The sequence below is a fragment of the Bison bison genome, unplaced genomic scaffold (assembly GCF_000754665.1).
Source record: "Bison bison bison isolate TAMUID 2011002044 unplaced genomic scaffold, Bison_UMD1.0 scf7180017862168, whole genome shotgun sequence".
Classification (NCBI taxonomy): Eukaryota; Metazoa; Chordata; class Mammalia; order Artiodactyla; family Bovidae; genus Bison; species Bison bison.
This window is the reverse complement of record NW_011492740.1, coordinates 15,788-30,671: the sequence shown is the minus strand read 5'-3', so window position 1 is coordinate 30,671 and position 14,884 is coordinate 15,788. Positions and strand designations below refer to the sequence as shown.

Sequence of the window (14,884 nt, the reverse complement as noted above, 5' to 3'; positions counted from 1 at the left end):
AGTACTTCGGCCACCTCATGTGAAGAGTTGACTCATTGGAAAAGACTCTGATGCTGGGAGGGATTCGGGGCAGGAGGAGAAGGGGACAACAGAGGATGAAATGGCTGGATGGCATCACTGACTCGATGGATGTGAGTCTGAGTGAACTCCGGGAGTTGGTGATGGACAGGGAGGCCTGGCGTGCTGCGATTCATGGGGTCCCAAAGACTCAGACATGAGTGAGTGACTGAACTGAACTGAACCGACCTTCTGTAACTTCACCTTCTTTTATGAAACCTATTTTTTAATGTGAGCAATGGCACCCCACTCCAGTAATCTTGCCTGGAAAATCCCATGGATGGAGGTGCCTGGTGGGATGCAGTCCATGGGATCGCTAAGAGTCGGACACCACTGAGAGACTTCACTTTCACTTTTCACTTTCCTGCATTGGAGAAGGAAATGGCAACCCACTCCAGTGTTCTTGCTTGGAGAATCCCAGGGATGGGGGAGCCTCGTGGGCTGCTGTCTGTGGGGTCACACAGTGTCAGACACGACTGAAGCAACTTAGCAGCAGCAAGTATATATATTTGTTTGTTTTCTTGAAATAAATATAATCTCTCTGGAAATATTGTGCAACTGTTATTCTGTCTTGTCTGTTCACTTGATTTCTAAGATAGCTGGAGGTCAAAGAGTATCATTTATGTTTCCCCAGCTTATTGGGTTAAAGTAGTAACACATATTTTTCTCACTGGAAAATTTAGAAACTTCTCCCTGCTATGCATCTCCAACATCATCTTCCTTCATCATGTCTAAGTTTGAAAGTCATTATTTCATAGATTTATTTTTGAAGTTACTGACCGAATGAGATCATTTTTTTGGATAGACTTGGAACATCTCATATTTTTTTCTGTTTAAAGCTCACAAAACTAATACAATTATGTAAAGTTTAAAAATAAAATTAAATTAAAAAGCAAAAAGCTCATACCCTAATATTGCCCCCCCCCCATTTAGTTTACCTATTGGAAGAACATGTGTATCTACCATCTGTACAGATAAATTCTACACAAGTAGCACAAATCTATCTGTCTAAAATATGTGTTTGAGTAAGTTAATATAGGTAGCAGGTCATATATAAAAACTTAATCTACCAATATATTTTTTAAGTAACTTAGTTTTATTTTCTGCTATAACCAGCACTGAAGCATCCCACTCCTCAAGCAGCATGGAAACAAAGCCAGTGAACCAAGAGATACCGAAGGCCAGTGCAGGCAATAAATGAGACTCAAACAATGAGGGGGCGAGTTGGCTTCAGTGTGAGCTCCCTGTGTCCCCCGAGCAGCAGACAGGATCGGGCCTCAGCCCCTTTCCTCAGCCTAGGCTTCTGGGGGGGGGGGGACCCCAGGCGCCGAAAGTTCCAGATCACCAGGGTAAGCTGATGGAGGGTTGGTTGATGGAAATTCAAAAGAAAGCAAGGCCTTCAGCATCCACCAACCCTCAGATCACTGCCATTCCCTGTCAGTTCCTCCAGATCACTCCTCGGTTGCCGTGGCAGGCTGAGATCAGAGATCTGTGCCTACGTCCACCTCCGGGGTCGGGAAAGGTGCTGAGTGTGAACTCTAGTCCACTTACCGGCCTGAAGGCCAGTGGCGCTGCACCCGATACAAGGCTGGGCCCCGGGCGGCTCCCAGCACGAGCTGCAGCGGCTCTGTCCGCCTCCTCTGCGGGCCTTGCCTCCTAAGCCGGACCGTCCTCACCCACAGCCTCTCCGGCAGGAGGCGCCATGGAGCCCAGGATCACCTCAGCCTCTCCCCAGGACTCTCTGAGGCTGCAGGGACCGCACGGCTCCTCTGGACACCACACATCATCCACCGACTTTCAAAACTGAGTCAGCTGGAGGCATCCGGCTCCCTGACCTCAGGCTATACTAGTGATCAGGAGAGCAGGGTACTGACCCTGAAACAGAAAAGCAGATCAAGGAGACAGGACAGGAATCGCAGAGAAAACCCACACACCTATGGTAACCTTACTGTTGACAAAAAAGGCAACAATATACAGTGGAACAGACAACCTCTTCAGTAAGTGGTGCTGGGAAAACTGGACAGCAAGCCCCACTCCAGTACTCTTGCCTGGAAAATCCCATGGACGGAGGAGCCTGGTGGGCTGCAGTCCATGGGGTCGCTAGAGTCGGACAGGACTGAGCGACTTCACCTTCAGGCATTGGAGAAGGAAATGGCAACCCATTCCAGTGTTCTTGCCTGGAGAATCCCAGGGACGGGGAAGTCTGGTGGGCTGCCGTCTATGGAGTCGCAGAGTCGGAGACGACTGAAGTGACTTAGCAGCAGCAGCAGCTGTAAAAGAATTAAATCAGAGCAAACCCTAACACTAAACATCAAAACTCAAAATGGATTAAAGACCTAAATGGAAGATCATGCTCTATAAAATTCTATAGGAAAACATAAGCTGAACATGCTTTGATGTAAATCACAGCAAGATACTCTTTGACCCACCTACTAGGGTAATGAAAATTCAAACAAAAATCTTGAAAGTTTTAATGAATAGTACCTTCCTATCACATGGTCCTAAATTAGTATATATTCCCTTAATTTCACTTCTGGGTCTTTATTAGAAAAAAATCAAACATACTACATGGAAAACATATATGCACTCCAATATTCATCATAGTGAATATGATCTCTTGTGTCTCTGAATATGAAGTTATTCTGGGCTCTTTTTTCCCACTGACCTCTTTTGTTGCAGTGGTATGTTTTGAAGGCTTCAAGGTATAAACTGCTAAACATTTGCTACCTATGCTTTTAAGATTCAAATTCATAAACTTCTTCAAGCTTGTAGGCTAATTTTCCCCAGGTTGCAGGTAACAGAGGCAAGTGCCTCTGAGAGTCAGGACAGTGGAAGCAGACAGGCAAAAAAAAAAAAAATTGGAAAGATTTTCTAAGAATGATACAAATTCACCTGATGTTTCTGCCTGATTAGTATAATATGAGAAAAAGTTCTGATGAACTCTTTCAGGTTAATGTGTATTAGTAAACACTGATGAAGCCTGTGGCACCAAAAGAGGAACTCTTGTGGGAATCCTCACTGCAGGAAGGAGTCAGTCTTGCTGTCCTTGTGTGGGCCTGTGACCCTAGAGCTCATTTCAGGAGCCATCACTTGGCGATGGTCAGGCTCATCCACTTGCTATGAACTTGCAGCAATACACAGGTCACAACTTTCCTGTGCCGTGAAAAGAAATCAGAGAAACATAGCTATGATTTCCCTGCCCTTTATAATCTCAGAATGTTTACATTTCCCAGTTTCTTCTGTAGACTGTGCTTGGCACTGATATTTTTCCATTTAGAATTCCCAGAATGTCATAGCCTGTTACTTTTTTCCAGAAAGATTCTAGGTGGAGGCTCTTCTATGAGAGACAATTTTATTGTTAAAAAGGATTTTACTGGACTCCCCTTTGGTTTCCAAGGTGTAAAGTTCCTAACAGTACAGGACTTTGCCCTTTTCTGGTCTCCTGCCTCTATGTCATCTGAAAGTGAAAGCACTCAGTCCTGTGCAACTCTTTGCCACCCATGGACTATACAGTCCATGGAGTTCTCCAGGCAAGAATACTGGAGTGGGTAGCCATTCCCTTTTCCAGGGGATCTTTCCAACCAAGGGATTAAACCCAAGTCTCCCACGTTGCAGGCAAATTCTTTACCAGCTGAGCCACAAGGGAAGCCCAAGAACACTGAAGTGGATAGCCTATCCTTTCTTCACTGGATCTTCCTGAGTTAGGAATAAAACTGGGATCTCCTGCATTGCAGCCAGATTCTTTACCAACTGAGCTATCAGGGAAGCCCCTATGTCATCTAGGTTTTTGGTTTGTTTGTTGGTTGGTTTGTTTGTTTTTTCCTCCTGATGGCTCAGTGGGTAAAGAGTTCACATAAAATGTAATGCAGGGGACACATGAGACACGGGTTTGATCCCTGGGTTGGGAAGAACCCCTGGAGGAGGAAATGACAACCTACTCCAGTATTCTTGACTGAAAAACTCAACGGACAGAGAACCTTGGTGGGCTACAGTCCAAAGGGTCCCAAAGAGTCAGACTAAGGGCACGTGCACTGTGCACACCAAACAAGTATTTTGGAAACTTTCTCAATTTCCTAAACCCTTCCACGGCAATAAGTTTTTAACTCCAATATATACAATGAATTCAAACTTGTCTTACTCTAAAGAATATGTGGTCAACATGGGAAGCTATTAAGTGAAATGAAACTTGGAAATTAAGACAAAAATCTCTTAAATCTTCCCATTAAAGAGCTGTAACTTCCTAGACAACCTGTTCATGTTGGTGGTAGGAATGATACAGACAGGAAACTGCACGAGAGAGTGGAATTGTGGGAGGAAGAAAGGAAAGGGAGCAGCATGGTTTCAAATCTCACTAGACTCCTTTGATACAAGTTCTTCTCATGTGTATACACACACACACACACACATATAGACATACACAAAAGTATGGATATATATACATACACAAAAATATGTACATATGTATGTATATGTGTGTTTTGTATATATGTCTTTACATATTTCATTCTGGTGAAGTCACACCATGGTTTACACTTGTTATCCATGAAGTTGTTGTTTGGAAATAATTAAAATCCTCAAATATGAATTTCATACCTTCATTTCATGAACAATATAATAGTCTTAATTTCATTGATCCATCCAGGCTCATCACCCACTAGATTTACTTGTCTGTCTGAATTTGCTTGCCATCACTCTGACACTTCTTCAGAAAGCAGAGTCCTTCAGATTCTATTTTTCAACACGGGACACTCAGTCTCCCCCAAATACCACTGACTGCACTGACATAGCCCGCTAGTCTCTGACAGGTATTCTCAACCTCATCTGAACTAAAATCCTTTCATGTTTTATTCTTTTCATTCAGTTCTGCATGAAATTTTTTCCTTCAGAATTTTTTTATTTGCTTATTTTTTGTTTTGTTCTTTTGTTTCGGTTACACACTATTGTTTTTTTCTCTTTATGTCTGTAACTCCACACACAATAGCTGTTGGTGGTTTTTTCCTAAGACTCTATACCTATTCCTCATTCCTGCATATGACCTCATGTCCTCGCACTCTGTTATTCAATATATATGCACAGTGGAAATATTGATGCTAGGTTGTGGAGTTAATGATTATGTCATTGTTTTGTACAATACAAGATTGACTAGAAAATAATAGACAATTTGGGAAAGAAATATGACATTGTCTGTTAAGTTTGGGCAACTATCTCTTCAGGTTTTCTTTATTGAACTGTGTTTGCATTCTAGTCCTGAAAACGCTTTTCTATTTATTATGATGGGCCATGACACTTCACTCACGGAAGGTTACTAGATGAGAAAATTTATTTATTTTTAAATTTTCATTGGAATATCCTTGATTTTCAAGCTTGTGTTAGTTTCTCTTGTATAGCCTGGTTAATCAATTACATAAATACACATATCCACACTTAAAAAAAATTTTTTTTTCCCATACAGGTTATTGCAGAGTATAGAATAGAATTTCCCGTGCTACACAATAGATCCTTATTTATTAAAGTTTTATGCATAAGAATGGGTGTATGATCATCCAGATCTCCACTTTATCCCTCCCATCCTCCACCCCATTTCTTAGCGCCTGGTAACTTTAAGCTTGCTTTCTACATCTGTGTCTTTCTTTTGTAAATAACCTCAGTTGTACCATTATTTTAGAGCCACATATGGTCAATATCACATGATATTTATCTTTCTTTTTCTGACTCAGTCATTTCTCTCCTGAGTTCACCCTGGACAGAGAACCACCATAGGGGCCTTGCACAGGAAGAGGCAGTGGGTGGGCAGTTGCAATGTCGGGGAACCTGCAGGGTTCAGGCGCCAGCGGAGCTCCTGAGAGCCTCGATGAGGTCGCAGGCCCAGAATCCACACTGACCCCCTCTGGCTCAATGGTCCAGCACCCGTTTCCAACACTGACTCTCACCAAGACCCACACATGGTGCCCGCGGATCTGAGTTCCTTTCTGACCTTGGGCCACGTTCATCGGGAGACAGTACCCTCAGGATTGCCTGGACTCCGGGGCTCCATCAGGCACTTGCAGACAAAAAGATATGGGAGTTCCCTGGAGCAGTCGGTTTAACATCCGGGAATACAGCCATTCTCCCATCGCCACACACGTCCTCCTGACTCCCTACTGGGCCTGTGGATTCCTGGGTGGACAGAAGCCAAGATCCTTCCCAGAAATGTGGGCTCTGAGCTCTGTGACCATGCAGACTTGGCGTCCCTCCCGGAGCCCCAGAGCGGGTGTCCGAGCGCCTCCAGCCCCGCGCCCCCTTGGGAGGGTCCCACAGCAGTGGGCCGGAGCCCACTGACCACCAGGGCGGCCCCGGCTCAGACCCCGGTGACCGGGTTCTCCTGAAAGACACGCTGCTCTTGGGGAAAGCAGGTCTCAGTGGAAAGAGATAGCTCCATCAGCAATGATGACAGAAAAAGGACACTGTCTAAGGTCTCCTTAGGACTCCAAATGCCCATCTCCAGGTGGAAACCTTGACCCTGAGTCGGGGTTGGGGCTGCTTGTCTCCAGCCCTGCAGGTCAGAGCCCTCTTTCTGGTCTCCCTCCCACTGCAGTGACCTTGGAATTCTGGGCTGTAGGGGTTCAAACTATGGAGCTGAAGCCTTTATATACTGTTTTTGATTCAATATTTTTCTGTAGTAACACTTACATTTTTTGCTATATGTTTATTTTTCAAAATAAAAAATCAGTAATGGTGATTTCAAAACATCACACTTGTATCGTCCTCTGAAAGGCTCACATTGTGAATGGTAATTTTCTGACTGGGAATGTTATCCAAGGGAGAAAGAGAAAAACCAGGTCAGTTAATGGCATTTCCATATCCTCAGAGAGAAAGTCTCTCTATTCAATGAGTTAGTTCAGTTTCCCTTCTCCAAGGAAAGACAGAGCACAAACCCCAAAGAGTTCAGACTGACTTTTCTCAGAAGAAAAGAAGTTATTAGTATCACTACCGCATATAGAAACACCTCCAATCACATAGAGAAAGTAAAACAAAAGCAAGAGAGGTATATTATAAACTGTGAAGTCTGATTTAATGTCAGCCTCTTGATACTTTTGGGATTCGAAGGAGGGTCTGTGGCAAAAAAAAAAAAAAAAAAATCTGCCTGCTAATACAGCTGACCCAGGAGATCAGGTTTGATCTCTCAGTCAGGAAGACCCCCTGGAAAAGGAAATGGCAACCTCCTCCAGTATTCTTACCTGGGAAATCCCATGGACAGAGGAGCCTGGCAGGCTATAGTCCATGGAGTCACAGAGTCAGACACACCTGAGCATGCACATTCTCTGTAATCTTGATACTTTTTTTCAGGACTCACCCAAAACATTATTTTTATCTTTCAGTAGAAACTTCTTCTTGTGTCCATTCTTTAAACGCATGGAGCATGCAGATGGCACTTTGCTATCATGTGGATATTTATTGGGGGGTTTTCTCTACCTATTACATTTTCAAAGGTCCAAAAATTTTATAGCAATTCATCAGTGAATACAGGAAATTTAAAAAAGAATGTTCTGGATAACCATGTTCACAAATCTCTTGCCTTTCAGTTACTTGATATTGATCTAATATTTAGATTCTGCATATGCTCCTTACAATTATTTGGCCTAAAACAATTTTAATCTTTTTTGTCAATTCTTCCCGATTTTACAAATAATAAATATTCTTTGTGCAATGAATAATAGACTCAGTTATAATACAGAGAAAATGAAAAACCAGCAATGGCACCTTTGGGAATATAAAATCTTACCATGTTATGTTTTCAAACTATAAATTATATTCAATTTAAACTTTCCTCTTTTTCTCAGACATTATTTCAATTTTCAACTCATTGAACTTCATTCCCTTCCCCTATCCAGTCAGGTGAGGCAAAGTTTGCTGCATTTTAGAGAACAAGCGGGCTTGCTGTGATGGAAGAAGCTGAGTCACCGCGACTCCTAGAAGGAAAATCACGTCCCTTTTCTCACCTGTGGGCTTCCCAGGTGGCACTAGTGGTAAAGAACCTGCCGATGCAGGACACATAGAGCTGAGGGTTTGAGCCCTTGGTTGGGAAGATCCCCTGGACAAGGGCATGGTAATCCAATCCAGGATTCTTGCCTAGAGAATCTCACAGACAGAAGAGTCTGGTGGGCTATGGTCCATGGGGTCCCAAAGAGTCTGACTCAACTAAAGAGACTCAGCACGCACACATTCTCACGTGTTACCGTTGAGATTACTGGTTGCTGTAATTAGGGCTATCATATAGTTTGTGAAAGAAGATATGAAATTCTATCCTGGGGAGTTCAGTTCTTTCCAAACAACAACTTCTGGCTATCTTAGTCAGAGCAGTATGTGGTATTTTGGGGAGCTTGTGTACCCTGGTTGAAAAATAGAATATGAAGGACGGCTGATTCTGAAGAAATATCACCGAATGAATGCAGGCAAATTCAGAAAAGCAAGTAAATCTAGTGGGTGATAGGTCTAGATGGGTAAGACAGTTAGTCAGTTCAGTCTCCCAGTCGTTTCTGACACTTTGCAGGCCCATGAATCGCAGCACGCCAGGCCTCCCTGTCCATCACTAACTCCCGGTGTTTACTCAAACTCATGTCTATCGAGTCAGTGATGCCATCCAGCCATCTCTTCCTCTGTCGTCCCCTTCTCCTTCTGTCCCCAGTCCCTCCCAGCATCAGGGTCTTTTCCAATGAGTCAACTCTTCTCATGAGGTAGCCAAAGTATTGGAGTTTCAGCTTCAGCATCAGTACTTCCAATGAACACCCAGGGCTGATCTCCTTCAGAATGGACTGGTTGGATTTCCTTGCAGTCCAAGGGACTCCCAAGAGTCTTCTCCAACACCACAGTTCAAAAGCATAAATTCTTCAGTGCTCAGATTTCTTCACAGTCCAACTCTCACATCCATACATGACCACTGGAAAAACCATAGCCTTGACTATATGGACCTTTGTTGACAAAGTCATGTCTCTGCTTTTTAATATTATATCTAGCTTGGTCATAACTTTTCTTCCAAGGAGTAAGCGTCTTGTAATTTCATCACCAATCACCATCTGCAGTGATTTTGGAGCCCCAAAATATAAAGTCTGACACTGTTTCCACTATTTCCCCATCTATTTTCCCATGAATTGACTGGACTAGATGCCATGATCTTAGCTTTCTGAATGTTAAGCTTTAAGCCAACTTTTTCACTCTCCTCTCTCACTTTCATCAAGAGGCTTTTTAGTTCCTCTTCACTTTCTGCCATAAGGGTGGTGTCATCTAGATGGGTAGGTGCTATTAAAACTATAATATAGTTCATTAAATAGAGATGTGAAATTCATACTTGGATAGTTTATTCCAAAACAAAATCTTCATGCATTACAAAGGTAAATGCATGGTGAGACTTTTGTCAGATGTTGGATTGTGGCAATTGGATTAAGTAGGTTTCAGTTTCAATTCAATCATTGGCACTCTGATGTGTTTCCAAGTTTGCAAAATCTAATCATGTGCACCTATACCTTTTCAAGGAGTTGATAACCCTATCACTTGGGAGAAATGGGCGTGGTCATTGGAGAATATAAAGCATCCAGCAAGAACCAAGCTCAGTCTTCTCTGGAGCCCAGAGTTGTGGTGTGTGGAGTTGACTGAGCTGTGAGGAGTTGGCTGAGCTGTGAAGACTTTTGAAAGTTTCTGCTACCAGCAGTGGAGCACCTAAATCCTGAACTGAATTTGAGACTTACCTACTGAAAAAGAGTGGAAATTTTTATTAACTACAACCGAAGGTGAGTTCTGATCAAGGTAGAATGAAATTCTGATATGTTAAGTTAAAAATAAAACTTTAATGGCAGTCCTGCACACAAAAGCTAGTTGTATTTATTCTGTCAGTACTATCTATGTTTGAACACTTCTTCAAGCATTTATTCCATGTGGGATTTGCTGACAAGTAACTTATTTTTATCCACACTATATCATGTAACGTCCTTATAAAATGTGAGTAAAAATAGAAAATCAGTAAATATTGTTGAGATGATAAAAGCAGTTAATCCATAGGAAAGGATTTAACTCAATGTTGAGAAATACTAGGCAACACATATTAAGTTCTCCTATTGTTTTAATATTATCATGGTCATTGATGCTATCAGTCTACAAATGATTATATTTATGCTGACTATTGTTTCCTGATTATTGTGATACTTGAACATTCACCAGTTCAAAATATGACATACTCTGATGATATGAACCGACTCCAGGAAAACTTGCTTTCCTGAACTAGAAATGACTTTTTTTTTCCTTTTTGTGTTGAAAGGAGCAATTTTGTTATTTAAGTTGGAAGCAAGCTCTGAACTCTTTAGTGTTAAGACAGCAGATTAAAGCCAACATTGATTGTATGAAGTTTAAGTTCTTGTAAACAAATTTATTTGTCTTTAGTAAAGCACTTCTCTCACTTTGATGACGGAAGGAACTGAGGCCATGAGGAGAGAAATGAAGGGTGTGCTAGTGTGGCTTCCAGTCAGGGAATCCTGGAGAATGAGAGAGAGACAGACAGGTTCTGTGTGTGCTTCTGTCAGAATCAGCTAATAAACGTAACTCTGAAGTCATCCCAACACTTACTCTCCATTCTAATCTTTAAGGGGGCTTCCCAGGTGATTCCATGGTAAAGTATCCACCCACCAATGAGGAGATGCAGGAAACACAGATTCAGCCACTGAGTTGGGAACATCTCTTGGAGAGGGAAATGGCAACCCTTTAGAGGGTTCTTGCCTGGGAAATCTCAAGGGCAGGAGAGCCTGGTGGGCTACAGTCCATGGCATAGCAACAACTCAGACAGTACTGAGCACACTCATACTAATCTTTAAGCTTCTCCATGTATTAATAATTTTAGTATGATTGAAATCCTGGTTTATTTTAAACAAAAAAAGGTTGCTAAGGACTCTTACTGTATTTCATCTTTTGTATAATAGTTCAAATCCATGGTGTATGTAGTCACCATTTCTAGGTTTATTCTGGGGAGGTAAGTAAATAGGGAAATTAGAGTTCAAGACAGGATTTTGTTGAAAGGATTTATCTTTCCTGATGAGGGCAGAAGAAAGACTTTTTCTCTTACCCTGTCTTATTTCTTTCTTTAGTTTTCAGAAACATGGATTCAGACACACTGCAGGTCTTCCAGAGTGAACTCACCTGCTCCATCTGCATGAACTGCTTCCTGGACCCCGTCACCATAGACTGTGGGCACAGCTTCTGCCGTCCCTGTCTGAGCCTTTGCTGGGAAGAAAGCCAGACCCCAAGGAGCTGCCCTGAGTGCAGGGAAATACCAGAGTGGTCTGATTTCAAAACCAACATTGCCCTCAAGAGGCTGGCTTCCCTTGCCAGACAGGCCAGAGCTGACCACGACCACAGCTCTGAGGAGCAGATCTGTGTGACACACCAGGAAGCCAAAGGCCTCTTCTGTGAGGCTGACCAGACCCTGCTCTGTGGGCCCTGCTCTGAACGCCCCGAGCACGCAGCTCACAGCCACAGTCCAATACACAGGGCTGCTGAGGAGTCCCGGGTAGGTGATGCCTCTACAGCAGTTTGGGATCCAGAGGCTCCTAAGTCAGAGAGGAAGACGAGGATGCTGTGATGGTGATGGGGTGGAGATAGTGGAGGTGGGATTTCTGAACGTGGATCCTCACATACAATGTGTCCTCTCAGTGTTGTTGCCCAATTGTCTACACGTGTGGAAATGCAGCATCCCTGGGCGGGTGGGACCAGGGACACAGGCTTCTGATGGGAGCTTGAGGCTTTCTTAGTCAGGCTATATTAAAGTGTGAGACTTAATTTTTTAGGAAATAGATTCCATTATTGTAAAGTTCCCCCAGTTCTCTAGTATTTACTTCTGTAAAGTCACAGAAGTAAATACCGATACTGATATACTATGATATCAGTATTAGAATCAAATTAGAATAATGTGGAAAACTCTGACCATAGCATTCTATGCAAGATTTCCATGTAACCAAAAACTGCCTTTCTTCATCATGAACAGGATGAAATTTATGGTGTCATCTTCTGGGTCACTAACTCTCGTGGGTATTTTGCAGGAGAAACTTGTGAAGAGAATGAGAACTTTATGGAAACTGAGAGAAGAAATGAAAATCAGTCTGAATCAGGAAGCTAATAAAACTCAGTCATTTGAGGTAAGAATAAAAATGTTCCAATTTATTTGTATAGACATTGATATGATTCTAGATTTTAGGTCCGTTTAAGTTTCCATTAAAGGATATTTGTCTCTTCCCTGGAAAAGTAATAGTTTAAAATGACTTACTGGTAATCACAATTAGAACAAGCTAATGCAAGTTGCTTTTCAACAGTGTGTTGAAACACAGAGACTTTTCTCTGCATACAAATATCTGTATAGTCTCAGGCTATAGTCTTCCCAGTGTTTACGTATGGTTGTGAGAGCTGAACCATAAAGAAGGCTGAGCGCTGAATAATTGATGCCTTTGATCTCTGGTGATGGAGGTGACTCCTGAGAGTCCCATGGACAATGAGGAGATCAAACAAGTCAATTTTAAGGGAAATCAACCCTGAAGACTTGTTGGAAGGACTGATGCTAAAGCTGAAACTCCACTACTTTGGTCATATGATGCAAACAGACAGTTCATTGGAAGAGTCCCTCATGCTGGGAAAGATTGAGGGCAGAAGAAGAGGGTGTCAGAGGATAAGGTGGCTGGACAGTATCACTGATGAAGGATCATGAACTTGGGCAAACTCTGGGAGATGGTGAGGGACAGTGGAGCCTGGCATGCTGCGGTCCATGGGGTCACAAAGAGTCAGACACAACTGGGCAACTGAACAACAACAAAAATGCAAGTTAGCTCAAAGAAAGCTAGTAAATAGGAAAAGCAAGGCATGAAAAGTTTCTTAGGCCAAATTTTGAAGATTTGAATAAACCTTCTCAAACATGGAAAATAAGATGACATTGCCCTAAGAGTGACTGTGAAGGAGAAGATAAAAATATAGTGTTACCTAGAGGAAAAATAGAGCATATTTTATGAACTGTGGTAGATGGGGTTTATCTCATAAAAGAATATTTATAAAAATCAGGGTGAGGAGCAAGAGGAAAACAAGCTTCAGGGAAGAGGGGAAATAATTGATGGAGTAAGAACCCTGAAAAATCCTCCTAGGAAGGGAACCTGGGACTCTTTAGATGGTTTGATTTAAACAAGGAAAGAGAACAGGAATTCAGAGAAAGGACAGATAGGAAGGACCAGCAAATATTTAAGACCATTAGATGTGTGAGGCAGAAAGTTTGTAAAAAAAAAAGGTTCTCAATGGTATTAGGGAAATAATATTCGAGGCTTTCTTTTGAATGTGAGCATAAGTAATCCTCTGAATCCACTGTCTCTGCAGAATTATGTGGCCTTAAGGAAGGCCATGATTACAGTTCAATATCAGAGGATACCTCTATTGCTTCATGAGGACGAGAAAATGCATCTGGAGGCCCTGGAGCAAGAAGCCAAGGAGATTTGTCAACAACTCAAGGGGAGTGTGTTCACAATGACTGAACAGGCAGAAAGTATGAGGGAAAGGTACAGAGAGCTGACTGAGATGTGTCACAAGCCGGACATGGAGCTGCTCCAGGTGAGAAAGGAGGATCCATCCTCAGAGAGAGAAACAGTCTTCTAGACAAGTTGCTGTAACATTGAAATGTTACCTCACATATGGTTACTTTCAGCTGAGGGATGGTACTCCTTGACTCCCATTATATTTCTCAAATCCCTCTCTCATCATATCCTGGTAATCTTTGAAATATTTTTGCCCTTTTCCTAGTTCACATAGGACCAGATTTTCCAATGTGGTCAGGAGTACTATCCAGACAGATGATCCAAAATCAGCAAAATTCTGTGACCAGGGGACAGTTAACTTTCTTGGAGTAAATCTCAATATATGTTCTGCTAAACCCTTATCACTCTCCGTTATCTCACACTTCCTGGGGACACTGAGGTTTTGCCAGTTTTCTGTGCAAGATTGTTAGAAATCATCATCTGTTCCACTTCATTCTATAAATCCTTCTTATGGGTCCCTGTTTTGCTTTAATTGTTATCATAGATGGTGAGATCTCTTTGGGAGTAGCATGGGATCCTAGATGTGGCTGCATCATTGCACACACTCTTCCTGGCCTCCTTCCTTCCTTAATGTGCCCTGAGGAAGCCCATTATGTTCTAGTTTAAGCTCTGTTATTAAGATAGCTTCTGACTGTTCCTTAGAAGAGAATGAGAAAGTAATACCTTTTCAACAAACAGAAGTAGGAAAGAAGATACAAAGGGACAGAAATCTCATGAATAATCTGGTCTTTTTTTCCTTGCAGTCCTTGGGAAGTGTCCCTTCTTGCAGGAGTAAGTCAGTGCAGCTGCACCTGCCCCAGCCTGTAGTTCCTGAGTTCAATGTGTGGCCCATCCCTGGACTCATAGACTGGCTCAGACAATTCCAAGGTAACAGGCAGCCCTCTGGTTGGGGAGCTGAATGCATGTCTCTGTTCATGTTCTTTCTGAGACTTTCCTCATTGCCCAACCTGTGGACTTATTTTGGGAACTTTTATAACCAAATTTACCCTTAGAGTAGACTTCCTATAGCTCAAACAGTAAAGAATCTGCCTGCGAGGCAGGAGACCAGGGTTAGATCCCTGGGTTCAGAAGTTCCTCTGGGGAAGGGAATGGCAACCCACTCCAGTATTCTTGCCTGGAAAATTCCATGGACAGAGAAGCCTGGCAGGCTACACTCCATGGGGTCACAAAGAGTCCTATGTGACTAAGTGACTAACAATACAGCTTTATAGTAGAATAATACACAATGTTGGGCTGGCCAA

At 42.5% G+C, this 14,884-nt stretch overlaps 1 protein-coding gene across 1 annotated transcript; it reads left to right on the top strand.

Moving 5' to 3' along the window:
- The first annotated feature begins 11,176 nt into the window (after positions 1 to 11,176).
- On the top strand, positions 11,177 to 13,704 carry LOC104983302 (tripartite motif-containing protein 64-like). The gene is made up of 3 exons (XM_010832734.1): positions 11,177 to 11,587; positions 12,117 to 12,212; positions 13,429 to 13,704. Exons 1-3 carry the CDS (start codon positions 11,177 to 11,179, stop codon positions 13,702 to 13,704), a joined length of 783 nt encoding a protein of 260 aa, XP_010831036.1.
- The last annotated feature ends 1,180 nt before the right edge of the window (positions 13,705 to 14,884 follow it).

What these genes read in the sequence shown, in the direction of transcription:
- LOC104983302 (XM_010832734.1), top strand. Translation starts at nt 11,177, where the DNA reads ATGGATTCAGACACACTGCAGGTCTTCCAGAGTGAACTCACCTGCTCC. An exon ending in GGGCTGCTGAGGAGTCCCGG is followed by an intron (nt 11,588 to 12,116) that starts GTAGGTGATGCC and finishes GGTATTTTGCAG; the next exon opens with GAGAAACTTGTGAAGAGAAT. An exon ending in ATAAAACTCAGTCATTTGAG is followed by an intron (nt 12,213 to 13,428) that starts GTAAGAATAAAA and finishes CTGTCTCTGCAG; the next exon opens with AATTATGTGGCCTTAAGGAA.